Here is a 22165-nt window from a genome sequence, read left to right as displayed (position 1 = left end):
CCCCCCCCCCCAACCCACCTGGGCCCCGGAACTACCTTCATCGCTGATCTCCTTGCGGCCCGTTTCTGCCAGTCCCAACCCGAAGAGGTCCGAGTCATTCTTCAGTCTGAAGGAGGACATGGGAGGCTTGGGGGGTGGGGGCGGCTGGGCAGGACTGGCATCCTCGTCTGTCTCATCAGAGAGGTCCTCTCGCACTGGGAACTCATCCTGGAGAAGGAGCACACGGGTTGGGTGGCCAGCGTCCTCCCCAGCGCCCTCCGTCATGTGACCCCCGTGGGAAGGCTCCTGCATTTCTCGGTAGGTGACAAGTTACCTTGAAAGACCCTGACACCCAACCTGGAGTCATGGTGGCCTGCAGGGTCCAAGGTGGGAGCTGGGATGCTGCAGCCCCTCCCTGGGGTCACACGCCTATCTGAGGCTCCTGCCCCAGAACAATGTCGCCTGGCGCTTTCTCCTTCCTGCCATTCCCGCCTGGGACCATCCCCAGGGCTTCCAGGCTGACTGGGCGCCAAGTCCCCTCCTCACCACTCTCCGCTGAGGGTCTGAGTCGCTCTCGAAGTCGGGGTCATCCATGACGAAAGACAGCATCTGGGCGGCGATGGGCCCCTCAGGATCACTCTCTGATGACGCTCCCTGCTCGTCCTTCCCCTCTTCACGCCCTCCAGAGGGGTCCTCGGTGGGGGACTTGCGGGCGCCTGGCCGGCGGGGCTCCACCGCCCTGGGAGCTGCACCCCTGTGCAGCCTCGCAGCCTTTGTGGAGGGCCTTTGGGACAAGGAAGGGGTCAGGGGGCTCCTGGCTGCCCCCACCCCTGGGGTGGCTCCCGTCCACATACCGTTTGTTCTCTGGTTCAGAGCACTTCTGGGGGACCAGGACAGTGGCTGTGGGGTATGCTGCCAGCCCCTCTGCTTCCTCCGCACTGGAAGAGGCGATGTTTTCCTTGGGTAGGGGGCCCGGAGGCCGTAGGGGCCTGCTGGGCGGCTTGTCTTCCACGTCCACGTCATCCTGGAAACCTGCCACCAGCGGGTTCCCGCCTGGGGCCTCCCCGTCGCTGCAGAGGAGGGAGGGGCAGGGCGGTGGGAGGTCACCAGGGAGGTAGAGAGCCCAGCTTCCCACCCTGAGCTCCAGACCCCTGGCCCCCACAGGTACTGGCTGTCCTCTCTGTGCACAGTGTGGGCACTGGCCGAGGGGCTGGCCTACCCTTGGCACTCAACATTCATGGGAGGACAGACAGCAGGGGACCTGCTGCAAGGGTGGTCTAGGTCTTGGGGGCCCCTCTGCAAAGGAACCCACTGGTGTGTATGGCAGAAGTGGCGCGGGCCGGGGAGGGGTGAGAGGTGGGGGCCGAGGAGAGGTGTGGAGATGCCGGCACGCAGCAGGAAGCCACGTGGGGCCTGCTCTGTTGGTGACTGAAATGGGTGCTCCCCTACATGAAGGTGGGGTGCAGGCCGTGGGCGTGGACGGGCTGGGGCTGTTTCTGGTACTGGGGGAGGAGCCTGGGGCTGGCTCCGTTCTGTTCCTCTGCATATCTGGAGGGACGCAGGGATGCTGGGGACTAGCGGGTCTGACCTGGGTTCAGTGCAGTGCAGGGGAGCGTGCGCAGGAGAGACCCTGGAGCCGATGGTGAGGGGTGGGCAGCAGGGGCGGGGGGCTGGGCTTGCACTGCTCTGTCTGCCCCACGTCACGGGGAGGCCCTGGTGGCTGCTCTCTGCCCCGGGGCTTCTCCTGCTAGTGCCCACGCTCTCAAGGGTTTCAGTCCAAGAACGTGCTGATGGTGGGTCATGGGCAGCAACATGCAGGGTGAGGCCAGCCTCGCTCCCCTGGCTCCCTCGCTGTGGGCAGGGGGCTCACGGACCCTGAGGCCCGGTCCATGGTCAGCAATGTAGCGGCCTGAGGGCTGTCTGAGCAGGCTTCTTCCTAGAGTGCGGGGCTTCATGGAGCCTTCCCCTCTGAGATGCTGCTGAAGCGGTGGGGCCCGTCCTCTCGTCTCACCCGGGGCTGGGGGAGGCTGGGAAAAGACTGAGGGCCCGCCTGGCCTCTGCCCTTACCTGTCACTGTCTTGCAGGACCTTGGTTCCAATGTTCTTCTCATCCTTGTGGGGGGCTGTGTCATCCAGGAAGCCGCGGTCAAGGCCTTCTTCGGGAACGAAATCCTCCACGTTCTGGACTTGGGGTGGGGCCTCTGCAGCTGGGCCTGGCTCTGTGGACAGGAGAGGCCATTCCCACTTGTCCAGCGGCCGCCCCTGCTGGGCCTGTCCCAGGCCGTACCCATGTGACTGGGCTGTGGGGCCCAGGAGGATGACCCGGTCCTGGTTTGCAGGCTCATGGGGCCAGTGTGCCACCACTTGGGCCACCCGCACCCACCTCCTCGAGCTGCTCCCAGGGCTCACCTGGGGGCGAAGGGGCTGCCTCGGCAGCTGGCGAGCTCCCGAACAGCCTCGAGATGATGCCGCGCCGCGGGGCAGGGGCTGCAGGGGGCAGTGGGGCCTCCGTGGGGGGTGGGGGACAGGGGCAGGCCGAGGGGGTGTGGAGGGGCAGCTGTGGGGCTGGCTGGGGCGTGCTGGGGCTAGAGCTCCCTGTGGACACAGCGCTGGGAGGCACCACTGGAGACTGGGAGCCTGAGGATGGGCTCTGCCCGTTGGCTGCCAATGGGGACGCATGGCCACGGCTGCGTGCCTCCATCATCTCGAGGAAGCTGGGGGGATACAGAGCAGGCGGTGAGCAATCTGCCTTCCCCTAAGTCTCTTCCTCTGAGATGAGGGTGACAGCAGTGTCCTGGCCCTCGGGCTCATCGGCCCTCACGCCCTAGCATCCAGTAGAACATTCCGCCAGGGAAGGGGCTGGTGAGTGCCAGCAGGCAGGCTCGGCAGCTCCTCGCCCACACCCGTGCTCTCCGGCCACCAACAGGCACGAGACCTGCTACAGGGAGGGCCCCAAACCCCCAAGATAGGAAGCAGCCCAAACAGGGGCTCCAAATCAACGGAACCTCAGTGATAAGCCCCACTGTTCACGGGCTGAGGCCGGGGGTGCCACCAGCCTGCGGCAACGCCTTCTTCTTCTGAGGCAGGCTTTCTGACAGAAGGTGGACAAGCAGGAGCTGCCCCGTGCACTGGCTGGGCTCCCTGTGGACCGACAAGGGTGTGTGGGCTGGCCACTTGCACCTCCAAGCCAGGATTTAGGGGTGGAGTAAGAAGAATGGGCAGGCCAGGTGGAACCCAGACCCAAGTCTTCGGCCTATCCCACGTGTTCTACGACAGGTCACAGAGACATCGGTGCCCAGCCCCCAACGGCGCTGCCCTCCTCTGGCAGCCTGGCCCCGGGCCCGGCCACAGGACGCATGTGCGCAGGAGGCTCTGGCTGCCATCTCCCCAGGGGGCGACGTGCTGGATAATGCCGGCTCCCCACGGTCTGGGCCAGAGTGGCTTACAGAAGCCAGTCAACCCCGGGATGGGTTCCACAGCAAGGCCAGCTGCTCACCACAGTGGGGCTCCCTCTGGGGCCGGCCAAGCAGCCGAAGTGCATGAAAACTCACCCCCCAGAGCCACTCTAGCTAGTTCCAGGACCAACACACGGATCTGGCTCTGGGGAGACCCAAAGGCCTGTCTGTGAGTCCCTGTGGGGACAGACACCTGCTGGAGGAGCCAGCACGCCCAGGACATAAGCACAGGCTGGGAAGCAGCCTACCCACCCCCCCAGCTGTGACATCTGGGTGCCTTCTGTGGGAACCAAACAAAACAGAAGCACCAGTGTTTAGGGGTAGTTCAGGGTCACACCTTGCTGAAAGAGTGAGTGCCTCTCCTAGGAGCTGTGGAGGGTGGACACAAGAGCCCCCGGGCTGGTGGTGGCCGGGCCTGCCCAAGTGCTGCTCGCCACCCACGCAGCCATGTCGCCGGCAGTGCACATGTGCAGCCAGGAGCCTCCTTCCCTCTGCTACCAAGGACCAGAAGGTTCCATTCCTAACCCCGCTCTTCAGCACCACAAGCCCCTTCCAAGGTCAGGGAGCTCTCTGAAGACCTACTCTACAGCGGTGTCAATCCGGTAGACTGAGCTCCAAACCGAGGCAGCCTGAGCCAGAAAAGATGAGGGCAGCAGTCCCGCAGGGCCTTGGGTGGACACTTGTCCTGGGTCAGTGGTACCCGGCACAGCGACCACCTCTGGTACCAGGCAGTCAGCTGGGCCCAGGTCACGCCCATCAGCTTGGGGCCCCGAGTTCTGGTCAGGTCAGTTGAACAAAGGCCCGGCCCCAGTGTGCTGAGTGGGCCCCAAGGAGAGCCTGGAGGGGCCACCTATCTGCTCCCCCAGGGGAGGGGGGGCGCCACGTCCAGTTCAAGCCGCCTGTTCTGGACAAGCACGTACTCTACTGGGTGTTAGTCCTAAAGCTGCCTGCTACAGGGAACAGGAAGGCCTGCAGGGCTGACCTCACAGGGAGGGCCACTCTCCCGCCTGCACTCCGGGCCCTGCCCACTGCCATATCTGAGACTGAAAGGACTCGGGTTTTTCGTAGGGATACGACCCACTCACGCTACCCAGGAGGGAGGCACTCCGCGCTGCTGTCTGGCTGGGCACAGACCTAAGCTCGAGGCATCTGGAGGGAGGCTGGCCCTCAGGGGGCACGTGTCGGCCCCCCCACAGAGCCTGCCTGCAGGGCTAACCTCCGAGGGCAGCCCCTGGGCGGACGTACATGTCGTAGTTCTGGTCCTCGGTCTCCTGCTGCACCGACAGCTCCTCCAGCGTGGCGTCCACGTCCAGCTGGTTCGTCTCCAGCTGCCGGAGCAGCGTTTCTCTCTAGAGGAGGAAGCAGAGACCCCTTCAGCCTTGTGTCCCCACTTGGCCAGCCCTTGATGGATGACACAGCAACTAGCAGGACATCCGAGCAGCTCAGTGTGGCTTCGAGGACAGGGTCAATGACATGAACAACACCCAGACAGACGGTGCCCTGTCCGCACACGGTGCCCCCCGAAGCAGAAGCAGCTCCGACACATCTAACACCAGGCTTCCTGCTGTGTCCTTCCACACTCCGAGCTCTGGCACATGCCACCTCGGGGCCGGAACTCGGCCCTTCCACGTGCATCACCCACAGCTGTGACCTACAGAACATTCTGCTTCCTCCAGGGACATGCGACGCTGACAGCCAGGTACAGGAAACACGGGGTGTTTCCCTTGGGATCTGTGTGCATGTCACACGTGGACGGGAAGCTACAGAGATCTGTACGAGGGACACATGCAATACACAGGGTCCCGAGTGAAAGAGTGGGTGCAGGGACAGCTGGCGCCGCTGAGGACTCTGCCCATACCAGCCTTCCCTCCAACTGAAACCACCACTGAGCACCCTGTCTGCGGGGCCCTCGTTTCCCTCCAAAGAGAAAAAGCCAGGAGAGGAAAGACCACCGCTGTCCCGAGCAGGCCCACAGTCTGGAGAAAGAATGGCAGCCACCTGGCTGCAGACATCCCGCTGACAGGGTGTTGCACGCCCCCGCTATGGGACGAGAAAGGCAGTCACGTCTGTGGTCTTCCCCCCGAGAGCCCAGAACCTGGCCTTCCGTCGGGCAGGCCCTGGACGGGGCTCCGGGAGCCTCTGAGAGTCCAGAGCAGGCTCAGTGCAGCGTTCCAGGTGTGGCGGGGCCGGGCCCGAGAGGGACACCCGGGGACCGCTGCGCGCCAGTCAGCACACCCATGCTGCTTCTGTGGTTAGAGAGAAGCACTGTGGCAACCTGGGAGGCTGGCATCGGGGGACACGGAGCAAGGGGTGCAGGAGCCCTCGGCCCCACCTCTGTACCCTCCGGAGAGCCTAAAATCGCTCCTAAGTTTATCAGGAGAGACAGAGCAGGCGTGCTCCCTGGGCGCAGCAGCTTGCCAACCAGCCTCCGCGCTCCCACGGTGGGAGGTGGTGGGAGCTGGGGGGCTCTCCCTGCAGCCCCACACCGGAGGGCGGCCAAGCGCGCTCCCACGGGGAAGCGGGACCAGCACAAGGGCACCACAGCAGGAGTCAGCGCGGGCCGGAGGCACCCACTCGTCTACGCCTCCAGTTCCTGCCGTGGGTCAGAAACGGCCTGAGAGCGGCATCTGAAGGATGCCTGTGTTCTCCTGCAGCTGTGAACGTTCTGTGAACGTTCTAGAAAGGCCTGGGTCTCAGGCTAGCCCAGCAGAGGAGGGGAGGGGATGGAGGGTCCCTCCCATGACCACCAGCACCAGCACCAGCACACTAAGTCCTGGCGGTGGTCTTGTCCCTGCACCGGCGTGGCCCCTGGAGAACCCAGTGCCGCCCGCTCTACCCTGCAGGCGGGCTCACCTGAAGCTGCAGAAACGGGATATTGAAGAATTTGTGAAGGTACTTTAGGCCAAAACTGTTCTTCATGGAGGACTCGGCATAGCGGAAGTAGGAGGAGCCTGGAGGCCTGTTTGCAAAAAGAACGATGGCTCCGGAGGGTGAGGGGGTTCGTGGGGGCAGCAGGGCACAGCCCCTCAGGGCCAAGGGCCACACCTGGGCCAAGATGCCCTTGATGCCAGGGCACCCCCACGGTCCCAGGGCCCACAGCAGAGGGCCCAGCAGGCGACACCCAGCCTGGGCTCGTGCCCTGAGGTGGGGGCCTCGCTCCATCAGCCACCCCCCCCCCCCCCGCAGACCTGCTGGGTGCCAGGGAGCCAGCTGCCAGCCCTTGGTTCTCCGTCCTCAGTCCCAGGTCCCCCTGCCAGCCACTCACTGCCCACAGCACGGCTCCCGGCCTGGGGACTGCCAGAGCGCAGCGGGCAGGGCCGAATCCTCAGCATGGGCTGCCCCACCCACCTGTCCAGGTTGTCGATGAAGTCGCGCACGTCGTCGGGCAGGATGACTCGGTGCTCGCCCATGTCACGGTAGTTCCCCAGCACGCACACTGGCACGTGGGTCGGCACCTTGGGAAGCTCCCGTAGGATGTAGTTGAAGGTCCTTTGGAGGCACAGGTGAGGAGAGACCCCCTTAGTGTCGACCTCAAGACCCTCCAGCCCCCCACATCACGTGTCCCGGGCCCAGGACCCCGCACACGCAGAGCACGAGAGCCGAGTGCCCACACCCCATAGAACAGCCCTTGCTTCTGCTGTTTTCTCTCCAGTTCCCTTCCTGGGGGGTCCCTCTGGCAAGGTGTCTTCGCACGCTCTCTGTGGGGCACGGCTGCAGCCCGCGGGGCTCCCCGAGGGGTCGCTTCTGCTGTCTCACGGCCTTGCTCTCCAGGCCCGAGGCCCATGGCTGCTGCTCCCAGATGGTGTGCGAGGGAAGTAACGTGCCTCCGACGCGGGGACTGCCCGTGGGAACTGCAGACACGCACGCGCGTGCGACAAACTGGACTTCATGACTTCCACACACTCACTGGGACGGTTACCAAAGGGCCGGGGTGTCTGCCCTCCTGCGGGGGTGGGGGGGCGTCCTGCCCTGCGGCCCTGTCTCTAGCATTCCCTCCGCCCCGCAGCGCCCAGTGCCCTCGGGCCTTATTCTGGTCCACGCCGTCTACTGCCAGTGCCAGCTGACCCACGAGGGGTCAGTGGAGCCGTTTTCCGTGGCCACACAAGCATCTAGGCAGAGTGGCACCCCCCGCACGGAGCGTGCTGCTGGTCGTGGCCTCTAAGAACCAGCCCAGCATCTGAGCAACAGCGGGCAGACCAGCCTGCACCGAGGACACCAGCCGCTCCTCCCTGCAGCCCAGGCGTGCCACCCAGCTGGCCCCCCACGGCCCCTCCCCCTGGGGGGGCCTCCGGCCTTTCAGCAAAGGCTACAGGGCTTCAGTGACGCCAAGGGCCTGCCCGAAGCAGGGTGGCCACTAACAGTGTCCATAGCAGATTCCATGCAGGGAAAGCCACCTCTAATGCCCCGGGCAGAAGGGACCACTGTGGCTCATACAGGAGAAACGCGGGTCTCCCCCGGTGTTCACCCCAGGGGAGCAGTGCAGCTCACTCTCGCACGGGTGCGTCTGCACCACGAGGGCCGCGCCACCCTGCTCGGCACATTTCCCATGCGCCGCCTGCTGCACCCGGGGCCCCTCGTGCACGTACTAGCGGGTGGTCCACGATGGGAGTTCACTCCTGTGCGTGAACGTATTGTCAGATCAAAGCAGCACCCACACAGATCTGGTAGTAAGACCCCAGAGCTCTGCAGACATAACTGTGTGTGTGGAATGCCCTGGGGGAAACCTGGCTGGACCCCACCAATGACCCCAGCGCCAGCGTCTGACGGCAGGATCGAGTTTGCTACAGTGAACGTGGACTCCATATGCAAGAATCATACGACAAATTTAAAAACACTGAAAGTGAAGCGAAGGCCCCACCAGCCATTTCTACAAAGGCTGCTGTCAGTTCCTCCCTTGGCATCTTGCAAGACTCCTCTCCCGAGGTGTGCCGAACAGCACCTACAGGGCAGGCCCGAGGCCGTCGTTCCTGGAAAGGCCTGCGGATGGCTGGCCCTGGGCGGCTGTCGGAGCTGGGGCTCCTCGTGTTCTCTGCCAACAGTCACCAGGGGGGCGGGAACGCTGGCACCAGGCAGGCCTGGGGAATCGAGGGTCCCCATCTGCCCTGGCAGACACTTCACATGTGTCATGTTGCCCATGTGACTCCATGAGGAGGGGCCCCTTGGGAGCTGGCACCGGGCCGCCCCCACGCTCACCCCTCTACCTTGCTCTGTAGTCTTTTGCTCCCCTTAGTGAGTCAAAGGATGTCAGCGGTGTCTTAGGGAACCCCAAACAAATGGCCACTTGATTCTGCCGTATGGTGCAGGGTACTTCCAGGAAGGGCTACGGGGCTGTGAAAGGTATGCCCCCCGCACTGTGCTGTCCCACTCCAGCCCGCACTCCACACGTTCCCCATCTGTGCTCATGGACACGCCTGGAGACGGCCAGGCACGGCTTCCATGGGGCTGAACTGCTGGTGTCAGCACGGCCTGCTGGACTGCAGCGGTGGCCCTCCAGGTGGCGCGGGACTAGGAGCCTCGAGGACTATTTCCAGCCGGCGCCCCCTTACCACTGCTTGGTGATGTCGAACATCATGACCACCCCATTACAGTTCTTGTACACGTCCAGGAACTCGGCGTCCAGGGCCATCTCAGACTCTGCCTAGGGACAGGACACAACCGGCATGAGACGGTGCTCGGGGCAGGCTCCCACAGCTGTGAGCTCTGTCTCCTGGGATGGCTGAAAAGCACAGTCTGAAAGGTAACAGCTATTTTCATTTTGGAAAAAAATATGTAAAGGAGATTATCAAGAACGGGGGTCAGAAAACTTCACCTAAAAGGGTCTAGTAGTAAACGGCTCAGGCTCTGGGGCCACATCAATTCCGCCTGATTTAGGGCCTTCTCCACTAGTCAAGAGCACCCTCCTCGTGAGCCTCGGGAACCTTCTAGCACTCAGAGGGACAAGAGCGCCGGAGCAGCCGGCAGCCCACTGCAAGGTGTGCATTCCAGACCTGAGGAAGATGCTGGCAGAGAACCTTCTAGAGCACACAGACGGGTGTGGCTGCAGTGTGGGGGGCAGTAGCAGAGTGTCCCACAAAGGGCCAGACAGACCTGGACCAGGCAGTCACCCAACTTTCCTGCCCTAAAGGGGAGCAAGGAGGCTGCCCATCACCCTGAGGCCATCTATGGGCAGGAGGACAGAAAGCAGAATCCTTGGAAAACAACCGGAAAGCTTCCCTGGAATGGAAGGGGTGGCCGTCAGCCCCTGACTTCTTTGTGTCAAGGGTGGTAGCACTGGGAGAGCCCATTCAGAGCCACACTCGTGCCCGTGTGTGCCTGGGGCCACAGAATTCGGCCAGTGCACCTAAATACCTCTTAGGTGAAACTCATCCCGGGCCTGGCAGGTGTCACCGAGAGCAGCTCAGGCAAGCCCGGCCATCCCAAAATACACCCGTGGACACACAGGGTCCCATGAGGAGGGGGGCCGGCTGGTCCAACTGGAGTCCCGGGGAGGGTCCCAACCTCCACCTGCAACGGTGGGCCCTACGGGGGGACACGGCTTACCCACCTCCTGGGGGTCGTTCTCCACCTTCAAGCCATCACCTCGCCGCCTGCACTTCCCTTGTTAGAAGACAGATGACAGTTACGGGGGGAATTGTGGCCCTAGGGAGGAACACCCCACGTCCCACCCCCACACCCAGCCCCCACCTCCGGCAGGCGCCATACTTATCTAACTAGGAGCCCCAGGGAGCCATGGCCCCCGCAGCTGGCACTGGAGCAACCCCACCGAGACCTCCCTGCAGCTGTAGCTGCCCTGGCCTGGCCAGGAGAGAGGCCCTGATGGGCTCCAGCCATTTGGCTAAACTGGAAAGTGCCCGGCAGGGCTCAGCAAACTCGGGCACTTCCTTCCCGGACTGACAGCTGGCACAGGCTAGCCCAGCCCTGTCTCTCAGTGCTGCCTTTGAGGCCATGAAGGCTCCCCAGGCTGGGCTTCAGCCCTGAGCAGCGTGCGGAGCCAGAGTACTAAGGAGCCCCAAACCATCTGCGTTCCCTCCCCTTTGGCTCTGAGATATCCTACGGGAGGAGGAAGGACTGTTGTCACCCCGGGAACTCCAGGTCCCTCAGTCTGAGGAACGGCCTGGGCAAACTAAGAAAGCCCTCCCCTCTCCCCAACACCTGGGTTCGTTTATTAAAAAACCTACCGCTGCCTGTTTCCACAGCTTCTCTCTGACCCTCTCACCACCTCTGGGGCCGTCCCAGGTCAGCAGAAGCTGGCCACATGGTGCCTCCGGCACCACCCACAGTCTCAGGGAGCTACCGCTGCCTGGGGGATGTGAGGTTGCTCCCCAGGACCCTGTCTTCTTGGGGAGCCTCAACAAGCAGTTTCTGGGCCCTGCCCCAAGACTCGCCGGGCCTCGCCTCTGTGTCGCCTCTCCTGCTCTCCACCAGGATCTTGGCCTCAGCTGCCACCAACACCTCAACTTAATGCCCTCTGCTGTTGTGCGTGGCATTCAGACCCTGTCCAACAGGCAAGCAGCTACAGCGGTGGAGAGGGGGCTTTTCCTTCTCACCCAAGGGGACCAGGCAGCGCGGAGCTGCGGGGAGGCCGTGTGCTTACACACAAGCCTAGGACCTTCCCCTGAGGTGCCGCCCTGCCCCCGGCCCTCTCCGCACCTCAGGGGGACACGGGGAACAGCCAGGCCAAGGGATCCCTGTCTCAGCTGTCCCTGCATGTGGCGTATCTCTGCACCACAGGGCAGTTCCCACCAGTGACGACATCACGTGCTGACCGGAAGGGCCCTGTCCCCCAGGTATGGACTCCACTCTGGAAACGTGCCTCCCACCCCAAATCGATGGAGCTGCGGTCAGGAAGGGTGTGGGCGGTGCTCCAGGAGGGGAGCCCCCGGGGCACGGAAGCTTCCCCTCAAATCCACAAGAGTAACCAGGCTGCACAGGGTGCCTTCCAAAGGCGTGCACAGACACGCTGCGGGGCCAGATCTGGAAGCACGAGGCCCATACAGGCCCGCGAGGGTTGAAGGCATCCCGGCAGGCTCCTGCTTGATTCTCCTGCTTGCCCTCGGGCTGTCCTGTACCAGCTGAATCAGTCCCGGGAACCTAACCCACCTCCTAAGAACACAGTGAAGGGAGAGGGGTGGGCACCGTCTGCACAAGAAACTACAGTCTCCTTTCTCACTGGAGGATGCGTGCAGCTACGGCAAGCCTCCCAGGTCAGAGGTTAGAGGTCAGAGCACGCTCAGTAGCACACAGGCTACACAGGGCCTTGGCACCAGGGAGGAACAACGGCTCAAGGCCTGAGAGTGAGAAGGAGGTAAGAGGGTGCTGAAGGGGGACACGTCTGCCCCTCCCTGCCAGGCGCACATGGGTACGGCCCCGGAGGTTTGGGGCCCTGAGCACTTTCCTGTGAGTGCAGACACCACAGTCGGCGGTACCCGTGCAGAGCAGTCGGGTAGGCACGTGCCCCCAAGGGGTGACAGCTTCGGAAGCCAACAAACTGGTCCTCAGCCTGGGCGTGGGGACATGGCACTGGCGGCGCTGCAAGGAGGGCTCGTGGAACAGCCCCACGCGGGCCTCTGGGTTTGGAGCCTCCCCAGCTCTGCCGCCCACGTTCACCCCCCACTGCTGTGTGCTGCCTCAGTGGGTGAAACACGCATTTAAATAGCAACGGCTGCGGTGCTGACGGGTCGCTGCTGTGCGTCCCGTCCCATCCGCCCCTGATGCAGGAGGTAGCTGGTCTAAGGCCCAGACCTGCTACGGCTCTGGGCTGCTCGCACGCTCTGCATCCATACTGGGTCTGCTGAGAAGGCAGAGACCCGAAGGCCTGAGACGCCAGCACGTGAGCCACACAAGGATGCGCCAAAGAAGCGGCTGTGGGGGGCGGGGCAAGGAGGGCTTCCATTCACAGAAGGAATGAAGCATCGGGAGAAAGTACTCAAGAGGAAAAGACATGACTTACCTTTGTCAACCACGTCCCAGACTTCAACTTTCACGATATCATCAGTGGCTAAAATGGGGAAGACACGAAGATTAGTGTCCAACATGACCTTCGACCAGCAAGGCTCCTCGCTGTTTCAGGCTTCTGCTCAGGCTACACTGAACGACCCTGGCCCATCCTCAGCTGACATGCTCCCCATTTCCTGCAGGTGTCCCTGAGGTGGCCTTGTCCCCAGCCAGGTCCACACAGCCAGGGTCCCCTCTGTAGGTGCACCTGGGGAGTGGGCTCTGGGGGCAGGGGCAGGCCTCAATGGGCCTCACTCTTATCAGCGACCAGCCTCAACTTTGTTCCATGGACCATCGGCCCTCTCCAATCGGCCACCCAACATTGAGCTTCTCCCAAAGCCTTTGGTGGAGTCGGCTGGCCCAGGCCCCTGCCAGGCGGCAGGCCCCACACAGGCCGTCAGGGCACCTGGCTCTCTCAGAACTAGCTGGCTTTCCGTGCTCTGTTTGTTCTGCACAAAGAGGAGACTCTTAGCCCCTCCTTGGTGGTTCTCTGCCTGGGAAGGGTGCCAGGATCCAGGGAGCGGACCCTATGAATGGTCCGTCTTGGCCCAGGGCCTGTGCCATGTCTCCTGGTAGTGGCCCAAGTGCAAGGACAGTGGGCTCACCCCTCCATCCCCATGATTCTGAGGGGGCAGGGGAAAGGTGGGAACTGCCCTGCACCTGCCCCCAAGCTGAGGGGCACAAGAGCACGCTGCCACTACCAGCTTCGCCCCAACTGGGAAGGGGTGCCACGGCTGCTGCCTTAAGGCTCCGTCAGCCCCAGCTCATGAGCTGGGGTGACGCCGGGCCATGCAGCTGTCCTAGGATGTGGCCGGGCCATCACTCAGTGGGAGCTGCAACTTCTACAGGCCCCACGTGTCCTGTTCACAACTACATTTTTTTTGGTCAGTAAAAAGGAATGTTTGAAATGGTTCAAAGGACTTTTGCCTTCATGGTTTCTGAACATGCAGAGCGACTGTCTGCTGCCCGTGGGGCTGCAAGGTGAGGTATGTTCTGTCCACCAAGCGATCCTGCAGAGGGAAAGCACTGGGGTTCAAAGGAACTGCAGGGTCCCTCCTGCTGGTGGAGCACATGTGGGCCCAGTGCCGGTGGCAGCAGGGAGCATCAGCCTACCAGCTCCCCCAGATGTCTCCCGTGTTAAACCTGGAACTTTTTGCCCTTTGGGTCTCTAGAATTGAGGGTGGGTCTTTGACACAGCTCCCTACACGGAGCCCCCACCACGGCCTGGTCTGTTTCTCTGCAGCAGGGTCCGTGGGGAGAGGCGATTTCTGGGCAACCCAGGAGCAGCTCTAGTGAGCGCCCCCATGACAGCGCCTCGGAGCTCAAGCAGGCTCCCTCAGGTCTGCAGGGTGTCCGTGACGGCCCCACAGCTGGGGAAGCTGGGGAAGGGTCTCAGAGGAAGCACGCCTCGGGAGGACCCAGGAAAGCCTGCAGCACACAAGGGCACCCGCCTGCACTCCAGCCCCACCTCTCACCCGCCCGTGCCCGCGCCCACGCCCTGCCCTCACTTTTGTAGTTCCAATGGATGCTGGTGACCTGGATCTCCTGCGTGGGGATGTACTCCTCCACAAACTTCTTGCCCTGCAGCCGGTGCCACAGCGCGGTCTTGCCCGTGTTCCTGTCCCCTCGGATCACTATCTTCACTGGGGGGAAAGGACACATCAGGGAAGCAAGTCAAACAAGCGACAACCTCGAACCCCACCGGTGACGGTCCGCACGCTGCACACGCCTGCTGCCACGGAGCACGGCCTGTACGGGGGGCGAGCAGGGAAGAGCCGAGGGCCGGGGTGGGCCGCTGGGAGACCCCGACGGGGCTCTCCCTCCCTGTTCCACAGATGAGGGCCCCAAAGGCACTTCCCCCTGGGGTTAATGGAGTTATAGCCCCCTCAGACTTTGCACCTGCAAGACAGTGGTCTCCCCTAGAGCTGGACATCCTGGGGACCCCTGACTCACAGGACCAGGGTTGGGGGGCGGCTGACATTCTCCTTAGGCAGCTCTCTAGACTTCCGTAGCTTGCTCTTAACCTACTTTTTCATAGCCCTGGTATTTTTAGCACACAATGTTGCAGAGCACCACCATTTTCAAGGCCACACGTGGGGTTAGAACACAAAGCCAGGGTTCTGTTTCACTTGCTGCACACGTATTTACGGAGTGGCCTGTGAGCTGAGTGTGCACACGCAGGGGCGAACAAGCCACAGGCAGCCAAGTGCGCAGACTCTGGGCAGGCGGGGGCCAAATCCCGCAGCACCGCGAAGGAGTATGGGCTTCTGGCCGCCTCTGAGAGATGGCACGGCATTCAGTGTAAGAGTGCCATGGTCTGGTTTGTTCTAGAAAGATGAAGAAGAGCGGTCAGGAACACCATGCAGAGCTAGGGGGCAGGGGCGAGAATGGGAGCAAAGCTGACGGCCATGGTGATGGACTGCACCCCCGGGGAAGGTTCTGGCTTGAGAAGATGTGCAGATAGGCAGCCTGTGGGAGGGGCCTACCATGCTCCTGGACCCAGGGCAGGCGCCTGGGCAGCTGTGTGCATGGGGGATGGTGCTTCACGCTTCAAGGCTGGGTGAGGACACCGGGGAGCTGCCCTAGAGCCCTGGTCTGGATCCCCTGGCCACCCGGCTTTGCCCTTCTTGCACCCTTTCTTGTTATAAGGCCCCTCTGTTCTTGAACACTCACTAGCTCTCCTGTGAGACTAGGTCACCACATCAGCCTCCTCACGCCACCCCACGACTCCCCAGTCCCAGCTCTAGTCCTCGGGACATGTTAGTCGGTCTTCACTCAAAACAGCTCCGCTCAGATCTCAGGGATGCTCTGCTTCCACCAGCTTTATCATGTCACCAGAGAGCACACAACAAGCCACTGCCCTCAAGGTCGGGGCAATCTAGACTTGATTCCAGCCAGAAGCCAAACACCTAGGAGAACCTGGGAGAAAGGTCAGGGCGTGTCTGTGCTGTAAGCACATCTCCGGGCCTGTCCTGGGTCCCGGTCATGAGCCTGAACACCCTGCCGGAAGTGTGCCAGTTTAGGGGGGTCCCCAGACACTGGGGCCCCTGTCCCTCGTTCAGTGAGGGTGAGGGGGACAGACCACGTGCAGCTTACCCCCAGAGAGCAGCAGGCTCCTGTCCCCAGGACACTGCTAGCCAGGCAGAGGGCAGGACAAAGCCAGAGCGCCAGTCGCCAGACCGTCCTGAGAACAGGCCAGGAACCGCGCTGTCTTGTTACTCTCGGGATGCTACTGGTTACAGAGTTACGTTCTTATTTCCCGGTTGCCATTTCTTACCTTGTCTTAGCTTTCCAGAGGCAAGTTCCTTTTCAAATCTACTTGGCCCTTTTGTATAGTCTTCAAATTCCTGCTTGTATTTTCAAACCTTTATTTCTTTGAACGTGTTATACATACTGACTTTATTTTTCATTGAAGTAGAGTCGACATATGACGTTAGTTTCAGGCGCACACCATACGGATTCGATGTTTATATCCATCTCAAGACGCTCAGCGCCCTCAGGGTAGCTACCATCTGCCCCCACTCCAAGTGCTTATGCGATTACTGACTGTGCTCCGACTTTATTTCTGTGAAACCCGACAACTTCAGAGGCCAGGGTGTCTCCTGATCTACCGGCAGCTCGTCGTGTCTTGGAACTTCAGCTCGGGGGCCCCTTTGAGGTCTGGGTTGAAGCCACATCCGTCAGAAGGCATCTCTAGTATTTCTGCCTGTCGTCCGGAGCACTAACAACCCGGGAAGACCTCATGTAAACTCTCCACTTGAGATTTTTGGGGCCACATCGATGTTTTTAAGGAAAACCAATTGGAGGTCACCCCCTTGGCCTTGTGCAGGGATCCCCTGGGAGACGCCCCTCCCAGAATGGGTTCAATTTTTCTTCCTACCACCCAGCCCAGGTCTGGCAGACACCCTCAGGGAGAAGGGAGCTTCAGAGCTGGCTTCCCTCCCAATATTCACTCACTTCGCTTTTGAGAAAAGTGCAATGAACAGCTGTACAACCTTTATTTAAGTTCAAGAACTGAATGATGCGTTGATTTCTTTCTTTCCTTCTTTGTTTTTCTTCTTTTTTAAAGATTTTATTTATTTGACACAGAGAGACACAGCGAGAGAGGGAACACAAGCAAGGGGAGTGGGAGAGGGAGAAGCAGGCTCTCTGCTGAGCAGGGAGCCTGATGTGGGGCTCGATCCCAGGACCCTGGAATCATGACCTGAGCTGAAGGCAGATGCTTAACGACTGAGCCACCCAGGCGCCCCTGTTGATGTTTTTCTAAATGTTTTATTCAAACGTTTAAAATGGTTTTTAGGGGAAGGGCTGCTCAGGTTACCAGCTCTATCACACTGCTAGAAACGGGCCGGGCACCATAGTAAAGCAGCCGGAGGAGTCAGCTTCCTACACCTAAAAGCATCCTAATGAAGGGAAAACTATTTTTGATTTTATGTTAATTTTTTCCCCGAAGAAGGGCATATATCTGCCCCCCTCCACTTCTAATTTATTTTTCCTTCCGCTGGGAGTAATTCCATAAACCAATGGAAAAGCTTAATGAAAGTGGGAGTCCTCGCCTGTTCAGATTTACAAAGAAACACTTCCTCTGTCTCATTAGTACACACAGACACAGGTTTTCATAGATACCCTTGGACAGGTAAAAGAAGTTCCCTCTGTTCCTAGTTTGCTAAGAAGTGGGTTTTCTCTGGGCACCTGGCTGGCTCTGTCAGGGGAGCATGTGACTCTTGATTTTGGAGCTGTGGGTTTGAGCCCAATGCTGGGTGTGGAGATTACTTAAAAATAAAATCTTCTTTTAAAAAAAATATTTTACTTATTTTTTTGACAGAGAGAGAAAGCACAAGCAGAGGGAGAAGCAGGCTCCCAGCTGAGCAAGGAGCCTGATGTGGGACTCAATCCCAGGACCCTGAGATCATGACCTGAGCCGAAGGCAGATGTCCAACCACTAAGCCACCCAGGCACCCCTTAAAAATAAAATCTTAAAAAAAGAAGTGGGTTTTCTCTTTTTATTTTCTGTAAGTCGCGAATGGGTGTTGAATTTCATCAGATCTTTGCTTGTACCTATTGAGACTGCAATGCTTTCTCTCCTTTAATCCATGGTAAAGCATACAATATATATTTTCTGTTAATCCTTGCATTCCTGTGGTAGTCCTACTTGCTCTCAATGCAATGATTTGTTATTAATATTCTGATGATTTTCTAGTGCTCATTTCCCGACCTCTCACTAGGTTATTAGGTCTGTGCCCCTGGATGGGACTGGATGGTTACCTGCATCTTGTGTTGTCCTCCTCTGTTCTGGCACCAGAGTCTAGCAAGTGCAGGAAGCAAGGTGAGCGCCCTCGCCTTCCATGTCGTCTCAGCCAGAGTGATGCTTGGCTCTCCGAATGCACTTTGTTTGTTCCTTCATTCCTTCCTTTCTTTTAGAGAGATCACGCACGCAAGTGAGGTGGGCGGGGCAGTGCAGAGAGAGGCACAGAGAATCTCAAGCAGACTCCCCGCTGAGCACCGAGCCTGGTGTGGGGCTTAACCTCACGACCTGAGCCGAAATCATGAGTCAGACGTTTAACCAACTGAGCCACCCAGGCGTCCCGATGTTCTGAAAATTTCTAATGATGTATTTAGCTATGTGTGTTTTTAAAACTCACTGGACTTCTTGGGAGTTTCACATGTTTCGTGAATTGTGGAAAATCCTGTCTTTATTCCCTCCAATACTGCTTCTTCCCCATTCTGGCTACTGTCTGAAAATCCTATCAGGCGAGTGTTGGAATCTGCTTCATTTCCGGGCTGCACATCTCTCTTCCAGCACCAATTCTCTCTTTAGTCTGGTTATTATGCTGATTCACCTGTTTGCTGACTTTTTAATTTTCACCACCATGTTTTCATTCCTAGAGGTTCTCTTTGGTTCTTTTTCAAACATAATTTGTCTGTTCAAAGAATCTTGATATAATCTTAAAGGTATTTCCTTCTTACCCTGGAAAAGCTCTCTTATCCTGAAATCAAACCTTTCAGAAGGTTTCTTACTGATGGAGTGTCCACTTTTAAATTCTAGTGCTGAGATCCACCTGGCCAGGTCTCTGGCTGTCCCAGTGTCTGGAGGCTTTCTCTGTGAGGAACACAGGCCCGAGCAAGGGCACTCCGGACAAGTTCCACTAGGACCGGCGTTTCCTCACTTGCGAAGGTGCTCCAGTTAAGGCTTCCTCACCAAATGGCTCAGAAATTGTGTCCAGTGATGGTAGAAAGGATAGACCAAGTCAGGTAACATTCTTTCTTCCACTTTGAATGCAAATAACTTTCAAACTATAATTATGGTCCATTGTCTCATTCAGGTTTTGATTCTAAATTTGATGTGTATGCTGGGGCTCTTGCATGGGACCTGAGCCACTTCTCATTATCAGAGCAATTTAAAAGGAGACGACTTGTCTGCCCCAAGAGGACAAGGTTCTGTAAGGCATAACATCTACACTTGGACATCATCAGCTCTTGCCTATAAAAATCCTGAATCTATAGTCATCAGATGGCTGACTTGTTTCCCCTAAGATATTTTGGAAAATAAATAAAGGAAATCACAAAGTTTCAAAGTTGCATATTGTTCAACTACAGAGACAACCTCCCTCTAAATGCAATTTCTCTCCATCTCACCCCCTTTCCTGCAGTCCTAGGGAATCATGACCTGTTCCCCAACTACCTGAGGCTGGGCTTACTCCTCTGGAACAACTCTGCTGTGCCCCCCCCCCTTCGCTAACCACCCAAGGCCAGGCAATGTGCCTCTCAGGGAGTGCTTTTCAGAAGGTGCACAGTTTACAGTTTCTAGCTCTGATTTCCACAGGACTAGGATTAAGTTTAAAATAATACCGTAAGTAATAAAAGCAAATGAGGGAAGTCAAATGCAGAGCCTATGGATTTGTACAAATGAGTATTTCGACTTACCATTTTCTTTTCTAAATGTGAAAAAAATACATACAAAATTGTGAGTTGAATACAACTAAAACGACCTCTCTTTTAAACTTGCACAGAAGTCTTCCCAATTAGTTTCTTAGTATGGTGCATTACTGCCTAAATAGGTCACCACAGAGACCAGAAGGCTCCCCTTAAAGTAGCAGAGGGAGGGGTAGGGAGGAGTCCAAAATCTTGTAGCAACACATGAAAATACATGAAAGGGAACAATCTGAAAGCAGAGAACAACATAAAAAGCCTTTAAATAATGCTAGGAAAGGGACAGCGAGATGGAAAAACTTAAAAGAGGTCAAGAGAATGGTTACCGTCCAGAAGCTATGCAATTTACATAATTTATAACAGGACTGGAAATGTCTTGGGCTCTCCGGGCTTCTGAAAATAACTCCTCCTTCCCTCAGGGGAAGAGAAGTCTCCTACAGTAAGTAAGCGTCTTTGAGCCTTCTGGAGCCTTTTCCAAATATATCCCTTACAAATGCTTCTTAAAAAAAGGAGGGGGTGGGGCAGCAATATGTGGCGTAGGTGATATTCCCTTCAAACTGAATACGAAGTCTACAAAGAAAAATCCCAAAGCTCAAACCACCAGGGCCAGCTGGATCTCACAGCTCCTGGGCAGGTTATCACGTGGTTCACTGACGGGGAGCCCCACCACCCCTTCAAGCGTCACAGACCACAGAGCTCTCCCCACGTTATGTAAGAATCACTCTTAGACGAGGTTATCTGGGCCAATCAGGGCACCGCAGAACGCACCAGGAACCGCCTGTACTAATTTTACCGTGCAAACTAAGCGCACAGATTTCTAAACGTGCCAGTATTCCTCGGGAATGACCACCGGTCACAGGGGAACTCAACGGGCCGAGGCGCCCACCCTCCGGCCCTGGGGTCCTCCAGGACCTCGTCTCCGGCCCGGCATCAACTCCCGACCCCAAGTGAACGCCCCTAGAGTACGTGCCACAGGTAAGGGCTCAGCACATCTCCAACAGAGACGATCAGGATCTGCCACATCCACCCGCAGACCGCGAGGCCCTGGGGCGCGACGGGGCCCCCAGTGCTTCCGGGTCCGGGACGCGACCTGGTCTCTGCCAAGTCCCAGTCGCCGCGGCCCGGGCCTGCGGAGCCGGCGGGGGAGCGTCCTCCTCCGCCCGTGCCCTGGGACCCCACTTTCCACGTCCCCCTGGCAGGAACCCTGCACGCCCGGCTTGCACTCACTGTTATACTGCACCCCTTTGGCGAAGCGCCTCTGCAGCGCCTGGTTCATGGACTGCAGCCCGGCGGGGATATTCTTGTCGCGGCCCGGAGCCTGCTCCGACCCCACCAGCTTCTTGAGCGCGGAAAACATCTTCCCGCTCCCACGTTCGAGCCTGGCGCGGCCCGCGAGCTCAGCGGCGGCGGCGGCGGCGGCGGCCCGGCGCGGATCGCACCATGTCCCGGGTCCCGGCAGCCGGGCGCCTGCCTCGAGGGCGGCTCAGGGGCTCAGTCGCGGCGGTTCCGCTCCGGCCCCCGCGACCCCCGGCGCGGCGAACCTCCGCCTGTCAGAACCGCCATCTTGGCGCTGGCTCGACGAGGCGCGCGGCTACGGGGTGCCGCGAGGGCCAAGAGGGTGCGCGCATGCGCGGCGGGACGCGAGTGGACGCGGACTCGGCGCTAAGGAGCGCCGCGAGAGGCATGACCTGGCGGCCGCGCGGGGACGCGCGCACGCGCGGCAGGATGCGGGCGGAGGTGAGCGCGGAGCCACGTCGGCCGCCCAGCCTTCGGAGCTGTCCCCGGGCCTTCGGAGCGGGCCTGTCACCCGTCCGCTTCCTCGCTGGGCCTGCCCCCCAACTCACCCCTCAACCCCGGGCCCACACCCAGTATCCCACTTTCCCGCCGACTTCCCGACGTGACCCCCCCCTTCCGCGGGCCCCGGGTTCGTGTGTGAGACTCCTGTCCCCCGGTGCCCCTGCAGTCCTGGAAAAATGTTTATTTGTGTAACAAAGCGCCGGCTGGGGAGCGGGGGGCTGGGGGGCGGGGCAGGGGCTCCTCCTCGGGGTTACTTCTTCTTCTTCTTGGCCACCTTGAGCCGCCCCTCGATCAGCCGCTGGGCCTGCCGCTTGATCTCGGCCCGCGAGGGGACGTAGCTGTGGTCCACGTCTGCGAACTGGAAGGTTTCTAGAAAGGAGGGCGAGGAGGAGGGGAGCCGCGCCCTGCAGCCCCTCTGCTCCAGCGAGCTTGCTTCCATTCTGTCTGTTGGCCTACATTCATCCCAGGGCCAGGTACTAGCTACTTTTTCTTATTTTCTCTATTCCTGGTGCTCTGGCATTTTCCTTGCATGCTCGGGGAGGGGCTGCCACTCGCAGGGCTAGCCAATTCTTAGAGATGGCAGATGGCTGGCCGCTGGGAGTGGTCTCTCTTGCTAACCAACCCATCCAGAGACCACACCCCCGAACCCCTGCTTTATTAAACTCTCACACCGAGCCAATATTCCCCCACCCAAATCAACCCAGGGCCAGGCACCAGGCAACTGGGAACAGCCCCTACACCCCAAGCCCACTGGAATTATTCAAAAAGCCCATCTGAAGCTGTTTGCCCTGTCCTCCACCACCCCCTTCCGCGAAAACTCCAAGAAAGGCTCTGGCCTAGGCCGTTCCCTTGCTCCTCTCTGACTCCTCAAAGACAGTGATGCTCCCATATGTCAGAAAACGTAGTAAATTCTCCTTCCGATGGCATTAGCCTCTCCGTGTCCTCACTAAATCACTTTCTTAAATTAAAATCCATGCATACAGGGGATACACCCTCTCTGTCCCTGTATCG

General features: G+C 59.4%; 2 protein-coding genes across 4 annotated transcripts in view; both read right to left on the bottom strand.

Annotated features, from left to right (window-relative positions):
• Positions 1-20859, bottom strand: part of RABL6 (RAB, member RAS oncogene family like 6) — a 22158-nt gene extending 1299 nt beyond the window's left edge. For 2 of the 3 annotated variants that reach the window (XM_040632222.1, XM_040632223.1), the window contains exons 1-13: positions 20585-20859; positions 13936-14070; positions 12384-12431; positions 9978-10030; positions 8980-9071; positions 6782-6922; positions 6287-6392; positions 4679-4782; positions 2388-2692; positions 2047-2197; positions 834-1049; positions 526-763; positions 36-207 (exon numbers count right to left, since the gene is read on the bottom strand). In XM_040632222.1, the coding sequence (XP_040488156.1) occupies positions 36-207; positions 526-763; positions 834-1049; positions 2047-2197; positions 2388-2692; positions 4679-4782; positions 6287-6392; positions 6782-6922; positions 8980-9071; positions 9978-10030; positions 12384-12431; positions 13936-14070; positions 20585-20714 (1891 nt within the window). In that variant the 5' untranslated portion in view covers positions 20715-20859. The remainder of the gene's footprint in view (positions 1-35; positions 208-525; positions 764-833; positions 1050-2046; positions 2198-2387; positions 2693-4678; positions 4783-6286; positions 6393-6781; positions 6923-8979; positions 9072-9977; positions 10031-12383; positions 12432-13935; positions 14071-20584) is intronic. The other variant, XR_005835302.1, reaches the window with a different exon arrangement.
• A 242-nt stretch (positions 20860-21101) lies between these two features.
• Positions 21102-22165, bottom strand: part of CCDC183 (coiled-coil domain containing 183) — an 8964-nt gene continuing 7900 nt past the window's right edge. The window contains exon 14 of the mRNA XM_040631375.1: positions 21102-21523. Within this exon, the coding sequence (XP_040487309.1) occupies positions 21405-21523 (119 nt within the window). The 3' untranslated portion in view covers positions 21102-21404. The remainder of the gene's footprint in view (positions 21524-22165) is intronic.

This window comes from Ursus maritimus, unplaced genomic scaffold (genome assembly GCF_017311325.1).
Source record: "Ursus maritimus isolate PB19 unplaced genomic scaffold, ASM1731132v1 scaffold_17, whole genome shotgun sequence".
NCBI classification, from domain to species: domain Eukaryota; kingdom Metazoa; phylum Chordata; class Mammalia; order Carnivora; family Ursidae; genus Ursus; species Ursus maritimus.
This window is presented reverse-complemented; position numbering and strand designations above follow the sequence as displayed.